At 50.2% G+C, this 19,743-nt stretch overlaps 2 protein-coding genes across 2 annotated transcripts; one reads left to right on the plus strand and one right to left on the minus strand.

Moving 5' to 3' along the window:
* Positions 1-1,631: 1,631 nt before the first annotated feature.
* On the minus strand, positions 1,632-14,728 carry LOC124465840 (coiled-coil domain-containing protein 171-like). The gene is made up of 26 exons (XM_047017468.1): positions 14,641-14,728; positions 14,000-14,213; positions 13,749-13,866; positions 13,213-13,396; positions 12,899-13,089; positions 12,241-12,411; positions 12,043-12,135; positions 11,853-11,971; positions 11,186-11,354; positions 10,776-10,980; positions 10,434-10,537; positions 10,269-10,337; positions 9,923-10,186; positions 9,239-9,406; positions 7,580-7,756; positions 5,952-6,100; positions 5,771-5,846; positions 5,616-5,736; positions 5,302-5,483; positions 5,057-5,209; positions 4,260-4,355; positions 3,861-3,985; positions 3,590-3,644; positions 2,701-2,832; positions 2,434-2,580; positions 1,632-1,839 (listed from the first exon to the last, which is right to left on the minus strand). The coding sequence occupies exons 2-26, from the start codon at positions 14,158-14,160 to the stop codon at positions 1,696-1,698; spliced, it is 3,573 nt and encodes a 1,190-aa protein (XP_046873424.1). The 5' UTR covers positions 14,161-14,213; positions 14,641-14,728; the 3' UTR covers positions 1,632-1,695.
* A 246-nt stretch (positions 14,729-14,974) lies between these two features.
* On the plus strand, positions 14,975-19,403 carry LOC124465841 (PC4 and SFRS1-interacting protein-like; the record flags this gene model as incomplete). Its single annotated transcript, XM_047017469.1, has 11 exons — positions 14,975-15,084; positions 15,636-15,729; positions 15,816-15,880; positions 15,988-16,123; positions 16,199-16,243; positions 16,331-16,417; positions 16,537-16,655; positions 17,603-18,715; positions 18,797-18,899; positions 18,986-19,087; positions 19,218-19,403. Coding segments are annotated over exons 2-11 (2,040 nt in total), but the record flags the coding sequence as incomplete, so codon positions are not given.
* Between the last annotated feature and the right edge of the window lie 340 nt (positions 19,404-19,743).

Here is a 19,743-nt window from a genome sequence, read left to right on the forward strand (position 1 = left end):
TACCTTTTTTTACCCTGTGTTGGAATAAACCTTTGCATCAATACTCTGAGTTTCAGTGCATCTGTTGGGACTTAGCCTGATTTTTGACGGGTCAACACTTAGAATAATTTTCATCGTTTGGACTTAGTTTATTTTTCACTTGTCTACACTTGGAATAATTTTCAACCTTTGGACTTAGTTTATTTTTGACTTGTACGGACTTAGGATTTTCCTCACTTCGACACTCTGATTTATTTTCACTATACACGGGAACTGGAATAATTATTTACGACAGGGGTCTGTCATATCTGAGCATGTGTGTGTGTGTGAGAGTGTTAGTGTGTCTGTGTGTGTCAGTGTGTGTCGACAGTAAGACTGGCTGAAGGTTTCTTGGTCTCATGAACACCCTGTCATCATACATGCAGCACAGAAGAGGAGAGGGAAGGGGTAGAGGGGAGGAGGGAAGGAGAAAGGGAGGGGTGCTATGTTGAGCATTACAGCGTTACCGGAGAGGGATGGAGGGAGGACCGGAGATGAAAAGGATGAATGTAGAAGTGTAAGGAGGTATTGATCAGCCTACTGACTTGAGGGGATAAGTGTGTGTGGTCTCTAGGTATGAGTGTGTGTGTGGTCTCTAGGTACCAGGATGTCTTTTCTGACTGGAACTCCAGAGGATCACTACTTTCTATCTGCTGATGAAGCAAAACACACACATACACACTCTCACACACACACACACTCTCACACACACACACACACACACACTCTCACACACACACACAGACACTCTCACACACACACACACACAGACACTCTCACACACACAAACAGCACAGCTGCTGGCATCTCTGCCACCATGTTCATCATCCCTCTTCTCTTCCAGTCTCTCCTCCACCCCCCCTCTTTAGGGGAGAACTATCATGGTTCTCAAGGGTGTCCCTGTCTGTCTGCTCAGCAAAACATTCTAGAACTTCAACATTCTAGAAATCTTGAACATTCTAGAGCTCTTGAACATTCTAGAACTCTTGAACATTCTAGAGCTCTTGAACATTCCAGAAGTCTTTCTCCAAGCAGGTTGAGAGGCACGCAGGTGTGGTAAGAAGGTGGGAATGATGTCATGAGCGTTTGCGGTGCCAGATGGTGATGTCATCGGCAGGTGACAGAGGCAGGTTGCTGTAGGACAGGTGACACAGGAACACCTGTGCTGTCACACGCCCCCGAGCAGAGCCATGCTGACAGGCTGGAGCCTGAGTGTGTGTTTGTGTGTGGGTGAGTGATGCGGTACGTATACACAGGGATATCTGACACATCGACAAGGTTCACTAACTTTATTGTCAGAGTGAGTAACAGTCTGACAGGCAGCCTGGTCCACTGCTGCAGCAGGGGGGGGCTGGTCCTCCAGGGGGGGGGCTGGTCCTCCAGGGGGGGTCTGGTCCTCCAGGGGGGGGCTGGTCCTCCAGGGGGGGTCTGGTCCTCCAGGGGGGGGCTGGTCCTCCAGGGGGGGTCTGGTCCTCCAGGGGGGGGGCTGGTCCTCCAGGGGGGGGGCTTGTCCTCCAGGGGGGGGGGGGGGGGCTGGTCCTCCAGGGGGGGGGGGGCTGTTCCTCCAGGGGGGGCTGGCCCTCCAGGGGGGGCCGGCCCTCCAGGGGGGGGCTGGTCCTCCAGGGGGGGGCTGGCCCTCCAGGGGGGGGCTGGTCCTCCAGGGGGGGGGCTGGGTCTCTAACTCCTGCTCAGAGACCTGATGGCCCCAGTCCGACTCTTCTTGGGGGGCTTCTTTGGGCCCTTAGCTGCCCTGGGGGGCAGGGAGGAGGGGGGCCCCCTCAGCAGGACAGAGGCAGGGTCAGGAGAGGGGGGCTCGGCCACCTGACACAGGAGAGAGGTCAGAGCAGGAACGCACACACATGATCACACACACATGAAGACACACACATGTTCACACATACAGACACAAGAAACATGCCAACACATTATTCCTCCATCCTTCACTTCTTTAGCATGATCAGTCTGTTCCTAAACCACCATGCAAGGGAGGAAGAGGGGAGACAGGCCACTATCCAGGCCTGAGCAGAGCTTAGAGAGGACAGGAGTAGGGATAAAGGGATGATTTCAATAGGTGTCTCCATGTTTTCAAGGTCCTGTTTAGAGTGTCCAAATTAGACCTGACCACGACTGACATCCCTTTAAGGCTTCTAAGCCTGCAGTAGCTGAATGTGTGTGTGTGTGTGGAAGGCTACAGTAGTAGTAAGATGAATAAGTGTGTTTGCTTGTTGATGAGAAATGTATCAGTTCAGAACAGATGCTCTCTGTCACAGTGATCTGCTCTCATCTCTACCATCCCTGTAGAGGAGTGTGAGTGTGTGTGTGTGTTTGAGGGGTGTGTGTGTCAGAGCTGGTGACACACGGTGTCCTTCACATGCTGCTGGAGTGTGAAGGCGCGTGGTGATGATGTAATCTTACGAGGGCCAGGCTTTCTCTGAGGCAGGCGTCCTTAAGCTCCGCCCTGAGGGCGGACACATGCTGCTTCTGGGCGGACACTTCCTGTTCCAACGCACCAATCCTGGAGCAGGCTGCCTGCCACAGCTCAGAGAAGGTAGCCGATAGGCTCTGAGAACAGAGAGAGGGGGCGGGGTTAGGAGTGAGGGAGGGTACGTGTGTATGTGTGTGTGGGGTGTGTGTGTGTGGGGTGTGTGTGTGTATATGTGTGTGTGTGGGGTGCATCCGTACCTGGCATGCCACCACATGTTCTCCTCCCATAATCCTCTCTGTTCCCGCCGGCTCCAGATGCATCCTGGGTAGCAGGAGGGGGCGGTCTTTGCTCACTAAAGAGCCCTGTGATTGGAGGATACTATCCCTGGCCTATCAGGAGGGGGAAAGGAGGAGGAGTCAGACTGACAGACAGGAAGTAGGAGGAGCCGTGATGGTTGGATGAAGGATGAGATGTTAACCAGGGGTAACTTCACCTAGAACAACAGAACCCCGACAAGCTAACGATAGCAAACCCTCCTTCCAACATACAAAGTAAGAGATCATACAATCTTACGAAAGTTGACAAGAAATGTGTGTTTTTTCCAGGGAAATTCTCCATGATGACCCACAGACATGCAGACAGACATGCAGACAGACATACAGACAGACATGCAGACAGACATGCAGACAGACATGCAGACAGACATGCAGACAGACAGACATGCAGACAGACAGACATGCAGACAGACATGCAGACATACATGCAGACAGACATGCAGACAGACATGCAGACAGACATACATGCAGACAGACATGCAGACAGACATGCAGACAGACATGCAGACAGACAGACATGCAGACAGACATGCAGACAGACAGACATGCAGACAGACAGACATGCAGACAGACAGACATGCAGACATACATGCAGACAGACATGCAGACAGACATACATGCAGACAGACATGCAGACAGACAGACATGCAGACAGACATGCAGACAGACAGACATGCAGACAGACAGACATGCAGACAGACAGACATGCAGACAGACATGCAGACAGACAGACATGCCAGACAGACAGACATGCCAGACAGACATGCAGACAGACAGACAGACAGGAGGTAGGTGAGACAGGGAGACCAACCTCTCTGTACCTGCTCTCTGCTGTCCTCATGTAGCTGACCAGGGAGTCCTGACTCCTGCACGCACACACACACACACACATCATACACAGTAGTGGTCTGTGTGTGAGGTCTGTGCTTGTGTGTGTTGATGAAGTGTGTGTATGGTGTGTAGGTATGTACCTGGTAGTAGTGTGTAGTGTAGGTGTGTACCTACTAGCAGTGTGTGTGTACCTGGTAGCAGTGTGTAGTGTAGGTGTGTACCTGGTAGCAGTGTGTAGTGTAGGTGTGTACCTGGTAGCAGTGTGTAAGGCATCCTCCAGACTCCTCCTCTCCTGCTGCAGCGCTGACAGGTGCTTACCCAGAATCCTCAACGACTGCTCCTTACGACGGACCTCCCGCTTCGCTTCCGCTAGACTCTGGAGACAGTGGGAGGGGGGCAGACAGAGATATGAGAGAGACAGACAGAGAGAGGTAGAGAGAGTGTGTGTGTACCTGGACAATCTGGGAGGTGTGTGTGTGTGTGTGTGTGTACCTGGACAATCTGGGAGGTGTGTGTGTGTGTGTGTGTGTACCTGGACAATCTGGGAGGTGTGTGTGTGTGTGTGTACCTGGACAGTCTGGGAGGTGTGTGTGTGTGTACCTGGACAGTCTGGGAGGTGTGTGTGTATGTGTGTGTGTGTGTGTGTGTACCTGGCCCTGCTCCTGCAGCAGTTTCTGGGCTGTGTGCTCTCTGTCCAGAGCCTTCCTCAACTCCAAACACACACTCTGGAAACGCTCTGCCTGCCCCTGCACACACACACACACACACACATATACACACACACACACACACACACACAGGGTTTTCTATCGTAAAGCATGGGAAGTCATGGGGTCCAGTAAAATGATGTTTTATGTTTCGCTCATGAGCAGAGATGGGTAGTACAAATACTTTGTTACTGAACTTAATAGATTTATGTTTTACTTTCACACCTATCTGTACATTTTAAAGCCAGGCTTGTTGCTTTGATCAATACATTTGTTGTCATTGCATGCCTTTTTTCATTTCCTGGCGCTCCTCCTCCTCCTTCACGCACAACCCATGTAAGCTAGTCTACAAGGCTATCATGGAGCAAAGCAGTAGGCAACAATTTAAGAAAAATTAAAAAAAAAAAAAAAAAAAGTAATACATTTACATATACATACAATACATAATTACAATATTATTATTTTTTCAAAGGTTTAAATAAAATAAAGTATAGAAAGGTAGAAAAATATTTTCCACCATAATTTGCCAAACAAAAGGTTAGATTGAACCAAAATATATATTTGCAAAAAGGTTTCAAAATAAATTATTGAAAGGTTGAAAAATAATGTCCATAATTTGCACACAAACTTTTTTTTTGACCTAAAAAGTATTTTTACTTACTAAAATACTTTACTTTGAAAGGTTACATTTAATATGTATTTTGATGTCCTGTAGTCAGGCAGCAGGGAGGACAGCTCACCTGGTCTTTGGGGTCCTGACAGCAGGGGGCAGAGCTCTGCCCCGCCTGCCTCAGACAAGCCACCTCCAGCCGCAGGCCCCGCCTCTCCACCTCAGCCGAGTGCAGCCGTTGGGTGAAAACCAGGAAGTGCTGTTGCAGTGTGGCCACTAAGGACTGATGCATGATGGGATAGACTGGGTTAAGAATGATGCACTTTGTGAAGTTGAATGGTGACACACACACACACTCAGGTAACACCCGCACACCTGGCTGCTGTGTTCTCTGGTGTTGAGCTGGTCTAGGCCTCGGCCCAGTCTGGTAGCTAGGGAACACTTGTCTCCTCCACAGGAAGGGAGGCTGGAGCTGGCATCTGATTGGTGGAGAAGGAGGTCCAGGAGGCGGGACATACTGCTGCGGGCCGCAGACAGAACGTCTGGGGGGGAAGAGTCTGGGGGGGGGGGGAGGAAGAATGAACAAGAAGTTAAACTTGAATTAAAATGTCAAACTTGACAGTGTGTGTGTTACTTGTCTGTGTGTGTGTGTGTTACCTGTGTGTGTGTTATCTATGTGTGTGTGTTACCTGTGTGTACCAGGGCGTCCCGCAGTGGTGTCATGGCCTCCAGGATGTCTGAGGACAGATGCTGGCTGCGGAGCCACCTCACACACACCCCTGCCCTCCCCCCCTCCCCCATCTCCCCCTCCTCCCCCCCCCCTCACACACACAGGGGGCGTGGCCAGTCTAAACAGCAGCCTAGCCCTCCGTCCCAGCGCCCGCATACGGTTCACGGCCAACACCACACACACCCACCTCCTCCACACCCTCACCCCCCTCCCTCCCCCCCCTGCACCCTCCTCCTCCCCCAGGGCCCGCACCAGGGAGCGCACCTCCCCCTCCAGCCCCGCCCCCCTGCCCAGGCCCCGCCCCAGCAGAGAGAGGGCGTGGCAGCGCTCCAGCAGGGGCCCCAGAGCCCCCCCCAGCAGCAGGCAGGACCCCTGCAGGGCCGAGCGCTCCCACTCCAGGGAACGCTCTCTGTCCTGCAGGGCCTGAAGCTGGGAGACACACACCTGGGGGAGAGAGGGAGGGGGTGAGATGATGGTGGGGTGTGTGTGTTACCTAGATAGTGTTCTACATCTGGGTGGTGTGTGTGTGTGTTACCTAGATAGTGTTCTGCATCTGGGTGGTGTGTGTGTGTGTTACCTAGATAGTGTTCTGCATCTGGGTGGTGTGTGTGTGTGTGTGTGTTACCTAGATAGTGTTCTGCATCTGGGTGGTGTGTGTGTTACCTGGATCTTGTCCTGCATCTGGGTGGTGTGTGTGTGTGTTACCTAGATAGTGTTCTGCATCTGGGTGGTGTGTGTGTTACCTGGATCTTGTCCTGCATCTGGGTGGTGTGTGTGTGTGTGTTACCTAGATAGTGTTCTGCATCTGGGTGGTGTGTGTGTTACCTGGATCTTGTCCTGCATCTGGGTGGTGTGTGTGTTACCTAGATAGTGTTCTGCATCTGGGTGGTGTGTGTGTGTGTTACCTAGATAGTGTTCTACATCTGGGTGGTGTGTGTGTGTGTTACCTAGATAGTGTTCTGCATCTGGGTGGTGTGTGTGTGTTACCTAGATAGTGTTCTGCATCTGGGTGGTGTGTGTGTTACCTGGATCTTGTCCTGCATCTGGGTGGTGTGTGTGTGTGTTACCTAGATAGTGTTCTGCATCTGGGTGGTGTGTGTGTTACCTGGATCTTGTCCTGCATCTGGGTGGTGTGTGTGTGTGTGTTACCTAGATAGTGTTCTGCATCTGGGTGGTGTGTGTGTGTGTTACCTAGATAGTGTTCTGCATCTGGGTGGTGTGTGTGTGTTACCTAGATAGTGTTCTGCATCTGGGTGGTGTGTGTGTGTTACCTAGATAGTGTTCTGCATCTGGGTGGTGTGTGTGTTACCTGGATCTTGTCCTGCATCTGGGTGGTGTGTGTGTGTGTGTTACCTAGATAGTGTTCTGCATCTGGGTGGTGTGTGTGTTACCTGGATCTTGTCCTGCATCTGGGTGGTGTGTGTGTGTGTGTTACCTAGATAGTGTTCTGCATCTGGGTGGTGTGTGTGTGTGTTACCTAGATAGTGTTCTACATCTGGGTGGTGTGTGTGTTACCTGGATCTTGTCCTGCATCTGGGTGGTGTGTGTGTGTTACCTAGATAGTGTTCTGCATCTGGGTGGTGTGTGTGTGTGTGTTACCTAGATAGTGTTCTGCATCTGGGTGGTGTGTGTGTGTGTGTTACCTAGATAGTGTTCTACATCTGGGTGGTGTGTGTGTTACCTAGATAGTGTTCTACATCTGGGTGGTGTGTGTGTTACCTAGATAGTGTTCTGCATCTGGGTGGTGTGTGTGTGTGTTACCTAGATAGTGTTCTGCATCTGGGTGGTGTGTGTGTGTGTTACCTAGATAGTGTTCTACATCTGGGTGGTGTGTGTGTTACCTGGATCTTGTCCTGCATCTGGGTGGTGTGTGTGTGTTACCTAGATAGTGTTCTGCATCTGGGTGGTGTGTGTGTGTGTTACCTGGATCTTGTCCTGCATCTGGGCGGTGTGTGTGAGGTGTTTCTGTTCCAGCAGGTGTGTGTGTGTGTTCCAGGTGTCCTCTCTCTGTTTCATGGTCTCCAACACACTCCTGTGTCTCTGCTCCAACTCACGCACACACTCACTCCTCCTGTCACACACCCCCTCCAGCAGACTGACCTGGGGGAGAGGGAGAGAGATGTCTGATTGTTTATATTGTGAATATAAAGAATAACCATACTAGAGCCCGATATTATTGGCCGATATTAGGCATTTTCCAAACTATCGGTATCTGCATTTATAATGGACAAAATGATTTTTTTTTTAATTGTGTTTGTGTTCAAGACTTGAAGTTTCATATCTTAAGTTTGTATTTTTATACATTTTATTAATCAGAACTTTAATGATGTTTGATGTTCCTCTATTCTGTACAATAAAACAAACAAGTTTATTTTTAAACTGCATTATCATATTATTTTAGTGATGACTCGTATATTATAACAGGAGTCAGATGTCTGAGCGGTTAGGAAATCGGGCTATTAATCAGAAGGGTGCCGGTTCGATTCCCGTCTGTGTGTCCTTGTGCAAGTCACTTCACCCTACTTGCCTTACTAAATTTAAACTACAAATAACTAATTATAGGGAAATCAGTTTGTTTTGTTACGCGTTTCTGGATAAAATAAATAAATACTAATTATATATCGGCCTATATATCGGAATATTGGATTTTTCTGATCACCAAATATTCGCATTGGTATCGACCTTAAAAATCCTTTATCGGTCAAGCTCTAAACCAGGGGTGTCAAACATACGGCCCGCGGGCCGGAACCGGCCCCCAAGGAGGTTCGATCAGGCCCGCAGGATAATTTGAAAGTGGAAAAAATGCATAAAAGACATGGAATTAATATTTTTAATTCGCTGCAATTCATGGATTATCCGCTAAGGGGCGCACTCTTTCCATCAGAGTAGAAGACAAGCCGCATCACTGAGACAGACTGAAAACAGCAGACGGTATCAATTAATACCTTGGTCTCTACTAGGGATGGGCGAACGATGCCTTGTAAAGCTTTGGTGGTTTCTTCCGGATTGTGCCGGCCCAAAGAGCCGAACTATCGGCGCTTTGAAAATGAACAGCGTCATCTAGCAGCCGTTTAAACTGGCTGAATGAGGTGTAGTGGTTGTCTCCGACGGTAGACTACCCTACGTTATTCAATATTTAATTAAGGCTACATGTGTTCATTTTGATCTGATATTAGTGCTCACACATTAAAATGTTGTGATACATCCGTAGGCCTTTAGAATTATGTCATTTTCTCACAGTAAAAGTTAAAGAATATCGTACGAGATTCACTGGACTGGGGCGCGAACTTGGGATCCCAGATTCGCATTAACAATATGTAGTCGTACAACGCTTTAACCAACTACACCACCGAAGAGATCATTACTTGTTAAAGCGGTTGGACGGACTTTATACGATATGGTCTTTATATCAATTAAACTAGATAACACAGAAGAAAGACATGATATTTTGGTTATTTATAGCAGAGTATGGTATAATTTTAATGGTCCGGCCCACTTGACATCTCCCTAGGCCGTATGTGGCCCACGATGCGAAATGAGTTTGACACCCCTGCTCTAAACCATACACACACACGCACTGACCCTGTCGTGGGCGTGGGAGAGGTCGGAGGTCAGGGTGTCGACATGTTCCTGTATGACATCACAGAGCTCCGCCCAGGAGAAGCTTCCCAGCATGCTGTGCGTGTGAGGAAGGAGAACACAGCCGGCCAGGAGACGCTGGTAGAGAGAGAGGAGGAAGGCCAGCTTCCCCTGCTCACACACACACCATACCACACACACACCATACCACACACACAGCATACCACACACACACCATACCACACAAACACCATACCACACACACACCATACCACACACACACCATACCACACACACAGCATACCACACACACACCATACCACACACACAGCATACCACACACACACCATACCACACACACACCATACCACACACACAGCATACCACACACACACCATACCACACACACAGCATACCACACACACACCATACCACACACACAGCATACCACACACACACCATACCACACACACAGCATACCACACACACACCATACCACACACACACCATACCACACACACACCATACCATACACACATCATACCACACACACAAACAAACTTGTGTTACCTGTGATTGTACTGGAGATGTGATCACAGTGAGAGCAGATGAGATCATTAAATCACTCCTTCTTAATGAAATGATACACACAGGACACTCCCAGCGTGTGTGTGTGTCTGTGTGTACCTGGGAGTCTTTCTCGTAGAGTTCTGTGATGTTCTGAACTTCGGTCAGTGCGCCTGCAGCACTCTCTTTCTCCCTCTTTCTCTCCTCCTCTCTCTCCCTCTCCTCCCTCTCTTTCTCCCTTCTCCTCTCTCTCTCCTCCTCCAGGGTCTGCAGGGCCACCTGGAGTTCTGATTGGGCCTTCTGGCTCTGGCTCATCCAATCAGAACACTCAGATTCCAAACGTCCCACCTCTTCTTGACAGCCAGTCAGCATCGTTCCACAGTCCTGAGAGGGAGGGAGGGAAAGGTCAGTGGAGCAGTCTGTTGGTAGGTGCAGTGTGTGTGTGTGTGTGTGTGTGTGACAGTACCTCTATCCTCCTGTGGTGTTCTGAGATCAGCTGCTGGCTATACTCCTTCTGCTGGAGCAGATCCTGGACCTACACACACACACACATTTAATTTCAATCATCTAATACAGAATATGTGTGCGTGAGTGTGTGTGAGTGTGTGTGTGTGTGTGTGTGTGTGTGAACCTGTGCTCTAGTCTGCTGCAGGGTGTGCTGGTAGGTAGTCAGAGTGGTCTTCAGCAGGTCCATCAGTTCAGATGGCTTTCCTCCTGTCTCTACGGATGACACACCTGTTACACACACAACATGCACACCTGTTACACACACACACCTGTAACTCATACACATAGGCAGAGCAGGCACACACACACACACCTCTACATCTGTATGAGCAGCGGCCAAACAGACAGGCAGACAGACAGACAGACAGACAGGCAGACAGGCAGACAGACACACAGACAGACAGGCAGACAGACACACAGACAGACAGACAGGCACGCAAGCAGGAAGGCAGGCAGGCAGCCAGACCTGAGGAGAGTGATGCTGAGTTGTGCTGGTCTGAGTTGTGCTGGTCTGAGTTGTGCTGGTCTGAGTTGTGCTGGTCTGAGTTGTGCTGGTCTGAGTTGTGCTGGTGTGAGGTGTGCTGGTCTGAGGTGTGCTGTTGCAGCAGCAGCTGTGTGTCTCTGATGCTGCTCTCATACAGCTCTTGCACCTCCTGCTGCCTCCGGGCTACCTGACACACACACACACACAACTGCAATTACTTACACTTGCTATACAATGTGTGTTACCATCCTGTGTGTGTGTGTTACCATGTCCAGCTGTGTGCGTGTGTGTGTTACCATGTCCAGCTGTGTAGGTGTGTGTGTGTTACCATGTCCAGCTGTGTGTGTGTGTGTGTGTTACCATGTCCAACTGTGTGCGTGTGTGTGTGTTACCATGTCCAGCTGTGTGCGTGTGTGTGTGTGTAGTCTCTGCTCCTCCAGGATCTGGTCTCTCAGCTGTGCTGCGTCTCTCCTCTCCTTCTCCACTGAACCCAGGAGCTGTGTGTGTAGTCTCTGCTCCTCCAGCAGCTCAGCCTGGGAGCTGTGGAGCTCCTTCTGCAGCCTGCACACACACGCACACACACACACAGTTGTGTGAGTTGTAACGGGCCAGTCTGTCTCCCTCCAGAGTGCGGGATGCGTGTGTGTACTAGAGCCCGACAGATAATGGATTTTTAAGGCCGATATCGATACAAATTCAGATATATCGGCCGATATATATTATTTTAATTATTTTTTATTATCCAGAAACGCATAACAAAACATAAACAGATTTCCCTAAGACTCTGTTGAAATCTGGCTGGATCAGATGGTTGTAGGGTTTATGGTGTTCTAAAAACAAGTGTTGCCAACAGGGACGTTGTAGAGTGCCCTCTGGTGGACAAACTGTGCAACGCCAACACTCATAACATGGTTGAAGGGCGTTTTGTCCGTCTGTTTGTTTTTTAAATTTTTATATTCATTTATCCTACATTTAAATGCCGATACCGATAGTTTGGAAGAAGCCTAATATCGACCGATAATATCGGCCTGCCGATAATTCAGTCGGGCTTGTGTATACCTGTCTCTCTCCAGGGTGAGGGGTGTATGTGTGTCTCTGAGCTGCTGTAAGCTGGACAGCGCCTCCTGCTGGCCGACACGCTCCGCCTGCACTGCTGCTTCCAGGTCCCTGAGACGCAGCTACACACACACACCAGTGTCAAGTTTGAAAACTACACGTGCCAGACAAATGTGTGTGTGTGTGTGTGTACCTGGATGATCTCAGAGTTGAACTTGGTCTCCAGGTGAGCAGCTCTCTCTGTCTCTATGCTGTCCTCCAGACTCCTCACTCTCTGCTGGGCCCCCTGCAACACACACAGCTGCTTACAGGGGACTGGGTGTATGGTGTGTGTGTGTGTGTTTATGGTGGGTGTGTGTGTTTGTGTGAGAGAGAGAGAGGCTCTCCTCACCTCCAGGTCTCTCCTGATCTTCTCCTCGCGGGCGGTGATCAGCTCCAGATCACTGCTTATCCTCCGAGCTCTCTCCCTCTCCCTCTCTTTCTCCCTCTCCCTCTCTCTCTCTCTCTCCCTCTCTCCCTCCTCCAGCCTCTTCTTCAGTTCTCCGAGCACAGCCTCCTGCTCCTAGAGGGGAACTGAAAGTTACATCTGTGTGTATGGTGTGTGTGTATCACCTGCAGCAGTGTGCAGGTGTGTGTGTATGGTGTGTGTGTATCACCTGCAGCAGTGTGCAGGTGTGTGTGTATGGTGTGTGTGTATCACCTGCAGCAGTGTGCAGGTGTGTGTGTATGGTGTGTGTGTATCACCTGCAGCAGTGTGCAGGTGTGTGTGTATGGTGTGTGTGTATCACCTGCAGCAGTGTGCAGGTGTGTGTGTATGGTGTGTGTGTATCACCTGCAGCAGTGTGCAGGTGTGTGTGTATGGTGTGTGTGTATCACCTGCAGCAGTGTGCAGGTGTGTGTGTATGGTGTGTGTGTATCACCTGCAGCAGTGTGCAGGTGTGTGTGTGCAGGTGTGTGTTTGTCACCTGCAGCAGTGTGCAGGTGTGTGTGTGTCACCTGCAGCACTGTGCAGGTGTGTGCAGGTGTGTGTGCAGGTGTGTGTGTGTCACCTGCAGCAGTGTGTGTAGGCGTGTGTTCTCGGCGGTGAGGTGTGTGTTCTCTGCGCTGGCGTTCAGCACCAGCTGGTCCCTCTCCTCCAGGTCCTGCTGCAAGGCATGCTGGTCCTCCTGCCGCGCCTGGCGGGAGATCTCCAGAGCCTTCTGCAGGTTACACACACTCTGCTGCAGCTCCGCAGCACGCTCTGCACACACACACACACACACACACACACACACACACACACACACACACACACACAATTAAAGCTATTCTTCACAACAAGCACATCTCCATCCTCCTCCTCCTCCCCCCCCCCCCTCCTCACCCTGCAGCAGCTGCTTCTGGGTGGTGAGGGAGGTGAGGGTGGCAGTGAGGGTGGAGGTGTGGTGGTGTGATGATGCAGCTTCTCTCCTGGTGAGGGTCAGCTGGTACTGCAGCTCCTGCAGCTGTTCCTCCCCTCGCTCCAGCTCCGCCCTCAGCCTGGCCTGCCCCGCCTGCAGCCCCGACACCTGCCCCCACAGGACAGCATGGTACAGGACAGTAGCGTTTAGTGCAGTACCGTTCAGAAGAATTAACTATAGTTCAGTAGAGTTCAGAAGAATTAACTAGAGTTCAGAAGAGTTCAGAAGAATTAACTAGAGTGTAGTAGAATTAAATGGTTTGGTGGAGTTCAGTAGACTACAGTGTAGTAGAATACACGATAGGAAAGTCCATCTCAGTAGACAAAGCCCAGACAGCAGCAGGGTCTAGTAGAGCAGTGAGGTACCTCCTGGTTGTGTGTTAGAACAGTGAGGGTACCTCCTGGTTGTGTGTTAGAACAGTGAGGTACCTCGTGGTTGTGTGTTAGAACAGTGAGGGTACCTCCTGGTTGTGTGTGGAGACCATATCCAGCTTCTCCAGCTCCAGCTTCGCCACCCGCCATCTCAGCGCCTCCGTACCCGCCTCGCATTCCTCGCACGGAGGCACCACCTCCTTCACCCTGGGAATGACAGCGCGTGCCCCCGCATCAAACATCGGTCTTCACGGTAGCGGGTATCTACGGTGGTTGATGTGACCGTTAGCTATGATAGTGACGTTAAACGCCGGTGTCTCTCGCTGCTAACTAATCGTACCTGTTGATCTCGTCATCCGCGGTCGTGGCGGAGCTCACCACGGCTCGCGGATGTGTCGCCCGCAGCGACGGAGACTTGGGCCGTCCGCTGTGCTTGCGCCTAGGCTGGTCCCGGTTGTGTGTTCGGCGACGATCAGAACTGACGGGTTCCTCAGTCGGCATAGTTGATATTTAACTGTATCAGGCTGTCTGATTCTGCCCCTGCAAGCGGCAAACTGAATTCGGGTTATATACCCCAGGTTACCTTGGAAACCAAGCCGCTTGGTGATTTAGACTAACTTTAGACGTTAAATATGTTGTATTTCGGTCTGTGTGTGTTAATGACGCTCGTGATCTACCGAATTTATTCTATTTTCCTCGTTTTAACTCCTCTGGGATTAAATTATCCCGTTTTCACAAACGAGAGAGAAAGACGCCTTGGGATCTTATGTTGCTTGGCTGCTACGTTGCTTTGCCAGCCAACTCTCTACTGTACAGTCGTCTGGCTAAAGCCGGGCAAATGTCAACAACGGATTTTTAAACAATAAAAACGCAGTTAAAATGAACAAGCTGTCCAATATGTGTTAAATGTCTAAAACCCGAAAGCGATCAAGTGTTTAAATACCAATAACTTCAATTTATAAACATTGAAATTGTACTTACTTGCTAAATACTTCTTGAACCGTTTAAATCTGACGCCATGTTAAGCTTCCTAGTGACTGTTTGTCTACGCATTTCCTCTTTCCTAGCGGAGGCTTGGGGTTGGTCGAACATCTAGTCAGTTTGGTAAACTGACAAACTCAAGCTCGTATATTTATTAATGTTTTCCTTTTTATAATTTGTCTCATTTGCCAAAAATAATGTTTTAGTTGGAAAATGACATTAGGGTTCAGTGGATTTAGCCCAGCTAATGTTTGTGTTTTAGCTGACCGGTTGATGCATCCTGGGTTGCCAGGATTATCTCATTAGGGGGATAAAATCCTAGAAACTGGCAACCCTATGTGCACGAATTGCTGTCAGGCAACAAGAAACAAGGTTTTTAGTAAAAACTGCCCGTACTTAGATTCCTCGCAACATCTGTCTCGTTATTTACTAACTGTCTTTCAGGTAAGCGACTCATATGCAGCCTAGCGTACTGGCTTTACGATATAAAAAAAACATGCAACATTAATAGTTTTGTTTCTGTGCGGTCTTGCTTTAAATGTCAGCGCGCTAACGTTAGCCAAGTTAACGTTGCCTGGCCACAGTGCACCGTGGTCGTATCAGTGGTGCCCAGCCAGCTATAAAGCTCAAGTCTTTTTTATGATAGTACGATATGCCATGAAGCTTTGTCGTGAATATTTGCATTATAGTTATATTGCAAAACGCAAGCTGCAATCCTTCAGCTTGATGCCTCCGTTCACTCAACCCCCACGCCCCTCCTCCCCTCTCCTCTCCACCCCCATCTCTCATCTCCCCCTCATCTCTCCTCTCTTTCCTCCCCTCTCCTCATCTCCACCCTTTCCTCTCCCCTCATCTCCTCATCTCTTCTCTCTCTCCTCCCCTCTCCTCATCTCCACCCCCTCATCTCCCCTCATCTCTCCTCTCCCCTCATCTCCACCCTCTCCTCATCTCCACCCTCTCCCCTCCTCTCCCCTCATCTCCACCCCCTCCACCAGTCTGAGCAGGATGCCTGCTAAAGCTGCTGACCCGTTCAAGCCTGGAGATCTTGTCTTCGCCAAGATGAGAGGCTTCCCTTACTGGCCAGCCAGGGTGAGTGCACACACACACACACACACACACACACACACAGAACAGAACTGTTTGTGAACTGTAATGTGTTCATGTGTGTGCCTCAGATATGCAAGGCTCAAGAAGGGCCCAAAAAGAAGATTCCTGTGTTTTTCTTTGGAACCCACCAGACGTGAGCATCCTGACCCCTGACCCTATACACCAAACACCAAAGCAAAACATGACCCATGTAGTTTGAACTGCCGAGGTTTTATCTGGTATCCTGTGTGTGTGTCCCAGTGCCGCCCTGCCCCTGGTCAACATCGTGCCCTACCAGGGCAACAAGGCCAGGCTGGGCCAGGGGGGCAGGATCCGGGGCTTCACTGAGGGCATGTGGGAGATCGAGCACAAGCCTGGAGTAGGCAGCAAGACCAAGGTACAACACACACACACGCCCGCACATACACACTCTCACACACACACAATGTGTAACTGTAAGATGTTCCTTTAGGGTCCAGCAGCCGGAGGGGTGAAGAGGAAGAGAGGGGAGGAGGAGAAGGACAAGAAGAAGAAGAAGAAGGAAGAGCAGCGTGACCCGGAGGAGGGGAGGACAGGAGAGAAACAGGCCTGCTCATTGGAGGAGGGGAGGACAGGAGAGAAACAGGCCTGCTCATTGGAGAAGGGAGGAGGAGAGGAAGAGAAGAGGAGGAGCAGCTTGGTGGATGAGGAGGTTAGGACACCATCTCTCCTTCCCTCTTCCTCTCTCCTTCCTTCCTTTCTACAGCATTAACGGTGCCTGTGGTGCGTGTGTGTGTGGTGTGTGTGTGGGGGATGTGTGTGTGTGTGTAGAGGAAGCAGCGTCTAGCAGAGAGGAGGAAGAGTGTGTTGAGATCTCTTCAGGGTCTCCTGACTGCTGGCAAGACCTCCAGGAGGGACTCTAGAACACACAAAGTCCAGACCAGCTCTCAGTGAGTACACACACACACACAGTCCAGACCAGCTCTCAGTGAGTACACACACACACACAGTCCAGACCAGCTCTCAGTGAGTACACACACACACACACAGTCCAGACCAGCTCTCAGTGAGTACACACACACACACACACACAGTCCAGACCAGCTCTCAGTGAGTACACACACACAGTCCAGACCAGCTCTCAGTGAGTACACGCACACACACAGTCCAGACCAGCTCTCAGTGAGTACACGCACACACACAGTCCAGAACAGCTCTCAGTGAGTACACACACACACACACAGTCCAGACCAGCTCTCAGTGAGTACACACACACACACACACACAGTCCAGACCAGCTCTCAGTGAGTACACACACACACACACAGTCCAGACCAGCTCTCAGTGAGTACACACACACACACACACAGTCCAGACCAGCTCTCAGTGAGTACACACACACACACACACAGTCCAGACCAGCTCTCAGTGAGTACACACACACACATACACACACAGTCCAGACCAGCTCTCAGTGAGTACACACACACACACACAGTCCAGACCAGCTCTCAGTGAGTACACACACACACACACAGTCCAGACCAGCTCTCAGTGAGTACACACACACACACACAGTCCAGACCAGCTCTCAGTGAGTACACACACACACACACAGTCCAGACCAGCTCTCAGTGAGTACACACACACACACACACAGTCCAGACCAGCTCTCAGTGAGTACACACACACACATACACACACAGTCCAGACCAGCTCTCAGTGAGTACACACACACACACAGTCCAGAACAGCTCTCAGTGAGTACACACACACACGTATACACACACACACTCGCTCACACGCACACACACAGCCCTGAAGACCAGCTCTCAGTCTATGTGTGTGAGTACTCACTGAGTAGTAAGAATACAGCTGAAATCTGTTTCTCTTCCAGGAGGAACAGCCCAGCTGGGAGGAACGCAACAGTCAACAAACCAGGCAGAAAAAAGCTTGCTGTTCAGGAACCAGACAGCAAGAAAACAGACAGCAGGAAGCTGAATGTTAAGAAACCAGTTGACAAAAAAATTGATTTGAAAAAAGCTGTCAGTAAGAAAACAAATGCTAAGACTGAAACAGTCAGCAAGAAAACAGAAATGGACAGTAAAAAAACTATTCTAAAAGCAGGCAGAAAGGAGGTGAAAGGCAAGGACACTGCAGCAGCCAATAAGAAAACAGATATCAAGGAGACTGCAGCAGCCAGTAAGAAAACGGATAGCAAGGAGACTGCAGCAGCCAGTAAGAAAACGGATAACAAGGAGACTGCAGCAGCCACTAAGAAAACGGATAACAAGGAGACTGCAGCAGCCAGTAAGAAAACGGATAATAAGGAGACTGCATCAGCCAGTAAGAAAACAGATAACAAGGAGACTGCAGCAGCCAGTAAGAAAACAGATAGCAAGGAGACTGCAGCAGACAGTAAGAAAACAGATAGCAAGGAGACTGCAGTAGCCAGTAAGAAAACGGATAATAAGGATGCTGCAGCAGCCAGTAAGAAAACAGATAGCAAAGAGACTGCAGCAGAAAGTAAGAAAACAGATAGCAAGGAGACTTCAGTAGCCAGTAAGAAAACGGATAATGAGGAGACTGCAGCAGCCAATAAGAAATCGGATAGCAAGGAGACTTCAGCAGCCAGTAATAAAACGGATAACAAGGAGACTGCAGCAGCCACTAAGAAAACGGATAACAAGGAGACTGCAGCAGCCAGTAAGAAAACAGATAGCAAGGAGACTGCAGCAGCCAGTAAGAAAAAGGATAACAAGGAGACTGCAGCAGCCAGTAAGAAAACGGATAGCAAGGAGACTGCAGCAGCCAGTAAGAAAACGGATAGTAAGGAGACTTCAGCAGCCAGTAAGAAAACAACCGGTAAACCCATAGAGGAGGAGAGGTTGGAGGATGGGAGAGCAGACAAGATGGAAGAGAGAGAACCCAACCAGGCAGAAGAGGGGAGGAGGAGAGAGGAGGAAAGGCTGTCCGAGAAGAGGGCAATCAAGGACTCACAGTCACCTCGGTGAGTGTGTGTGTGTGTGAGGGTGCACATGTCCATAATGACCCTACCCGTGATGTGTTTTAACGTGTGTGTGTGTGTCAGGCCCAGTGTGTGTGTGCAGGCTCCACCCAGACTGACAGCTGTAGACTCCACTCTGCACCGACTGCATGGAGACATCAGGATCTCTCTGAAGACAGACAACCCTGTTGGTCTCACACACACACTTACACACACACTTGCACACACACTTACACACACCCATGTGTAAAGGCCTGATGTGTCCTCCCCCAGGACATCAGGAGGTGTGTTCTGGCTCTGAACCAGCTCAGCATGCTGTACGTCACCTCCCAGCACGTCCAGAGACACAGTGAACTCATCTCCACGCTACGCAAGGTAGCACCCACACGCTCAATCACCTAACACGTCTTTAAGCACCCACAATTAACTATCCCATTCACAGTAAGGTGCTCTTCTCTCACACTGGTCATCTAACACTCACTGTGTGTGTGTGTCTGTGTGTCAGATGCGTCGTTTCCGTGGCAGCCAGGCCGTGATGGACAAGTCGTCGATGCTCTACCATCGCTTCAAAAACGAGTTCCTGCTGGGGGAGAAAGACGAACCTCTGCCCACAGCCCTTCTGTCCTCCCTGCGGCTGGAGAGGGAGAGAGAGAGGGAGAGAGAGGAGAGGAAAGAGAAAGGGGAGGAGGGAAAGGAGATGGGGGAGGAGGGAAAGGAGAAAGGGGAGGAGAGGGAGAGAAGGAGAGGGGAGCTGTTGCAGGAGGTTCGAAGGAGGATGAGTCAGGTGGAGGAAAGGAAAAGAGGAGAGGGGGAGAACAGAGGAGAGGGGGAGAAGGCAGGGGGAGAAGAGGAGCAGTAAGAGAGACGCAAGGGGGAGGAGGGTGGAGAGGAGGGGGGGGTAACCCAGATGGGTGCTTCTGTGTATAGCAACCTGGGAGATATAGCTAGCTCCATAGCTAGCTCCCTAGTGGAAACCTTTCTGTTATTGTTTTAACCCGTGTGGTTTCTGGCGTGATCAGTGTTACTGTTGC

The sequence above is a fragment of the Hypomesus transpacificus genome, unplaced genomic scaffold (genome assembly GCF_021917145.1).
Source record: "Hypomesus transpacificus isolate Combined female unplaced genomic scaffold, fHypTra1 scaffold_61, whole genome shotgun sequence".
NCBI lineage: Eukaryota > Metazoa > Chordata > Actinopteri > Osmeriformes > Osmeridae > Hypomesus > Hypomesus transpacificus.

Coding starts and splice junctions, on each gene's coding strand:
- LOC124465840 (XM_047017468.1), bottom strand. CDS start 14,160: ATGCCGACTGAGGAACCCGTCAGTTCTGATCGTCGCCGAACACACAAC. Junction 13,397..13,748: donor TCTCCACACACAACCAGGAG/GTACCCTCACTG, acceptor CTGTGGGGGCAG/GTGTCGGGGCTGCAGGCGGG. Junction 5,847..5,951: donor CTCTCTCTGCTGGGGCGGGG/CCTGGGCAGGGG, acceptor GAGGGTGTGGAG/GAGGTGGGTGTGTGTGGTGT.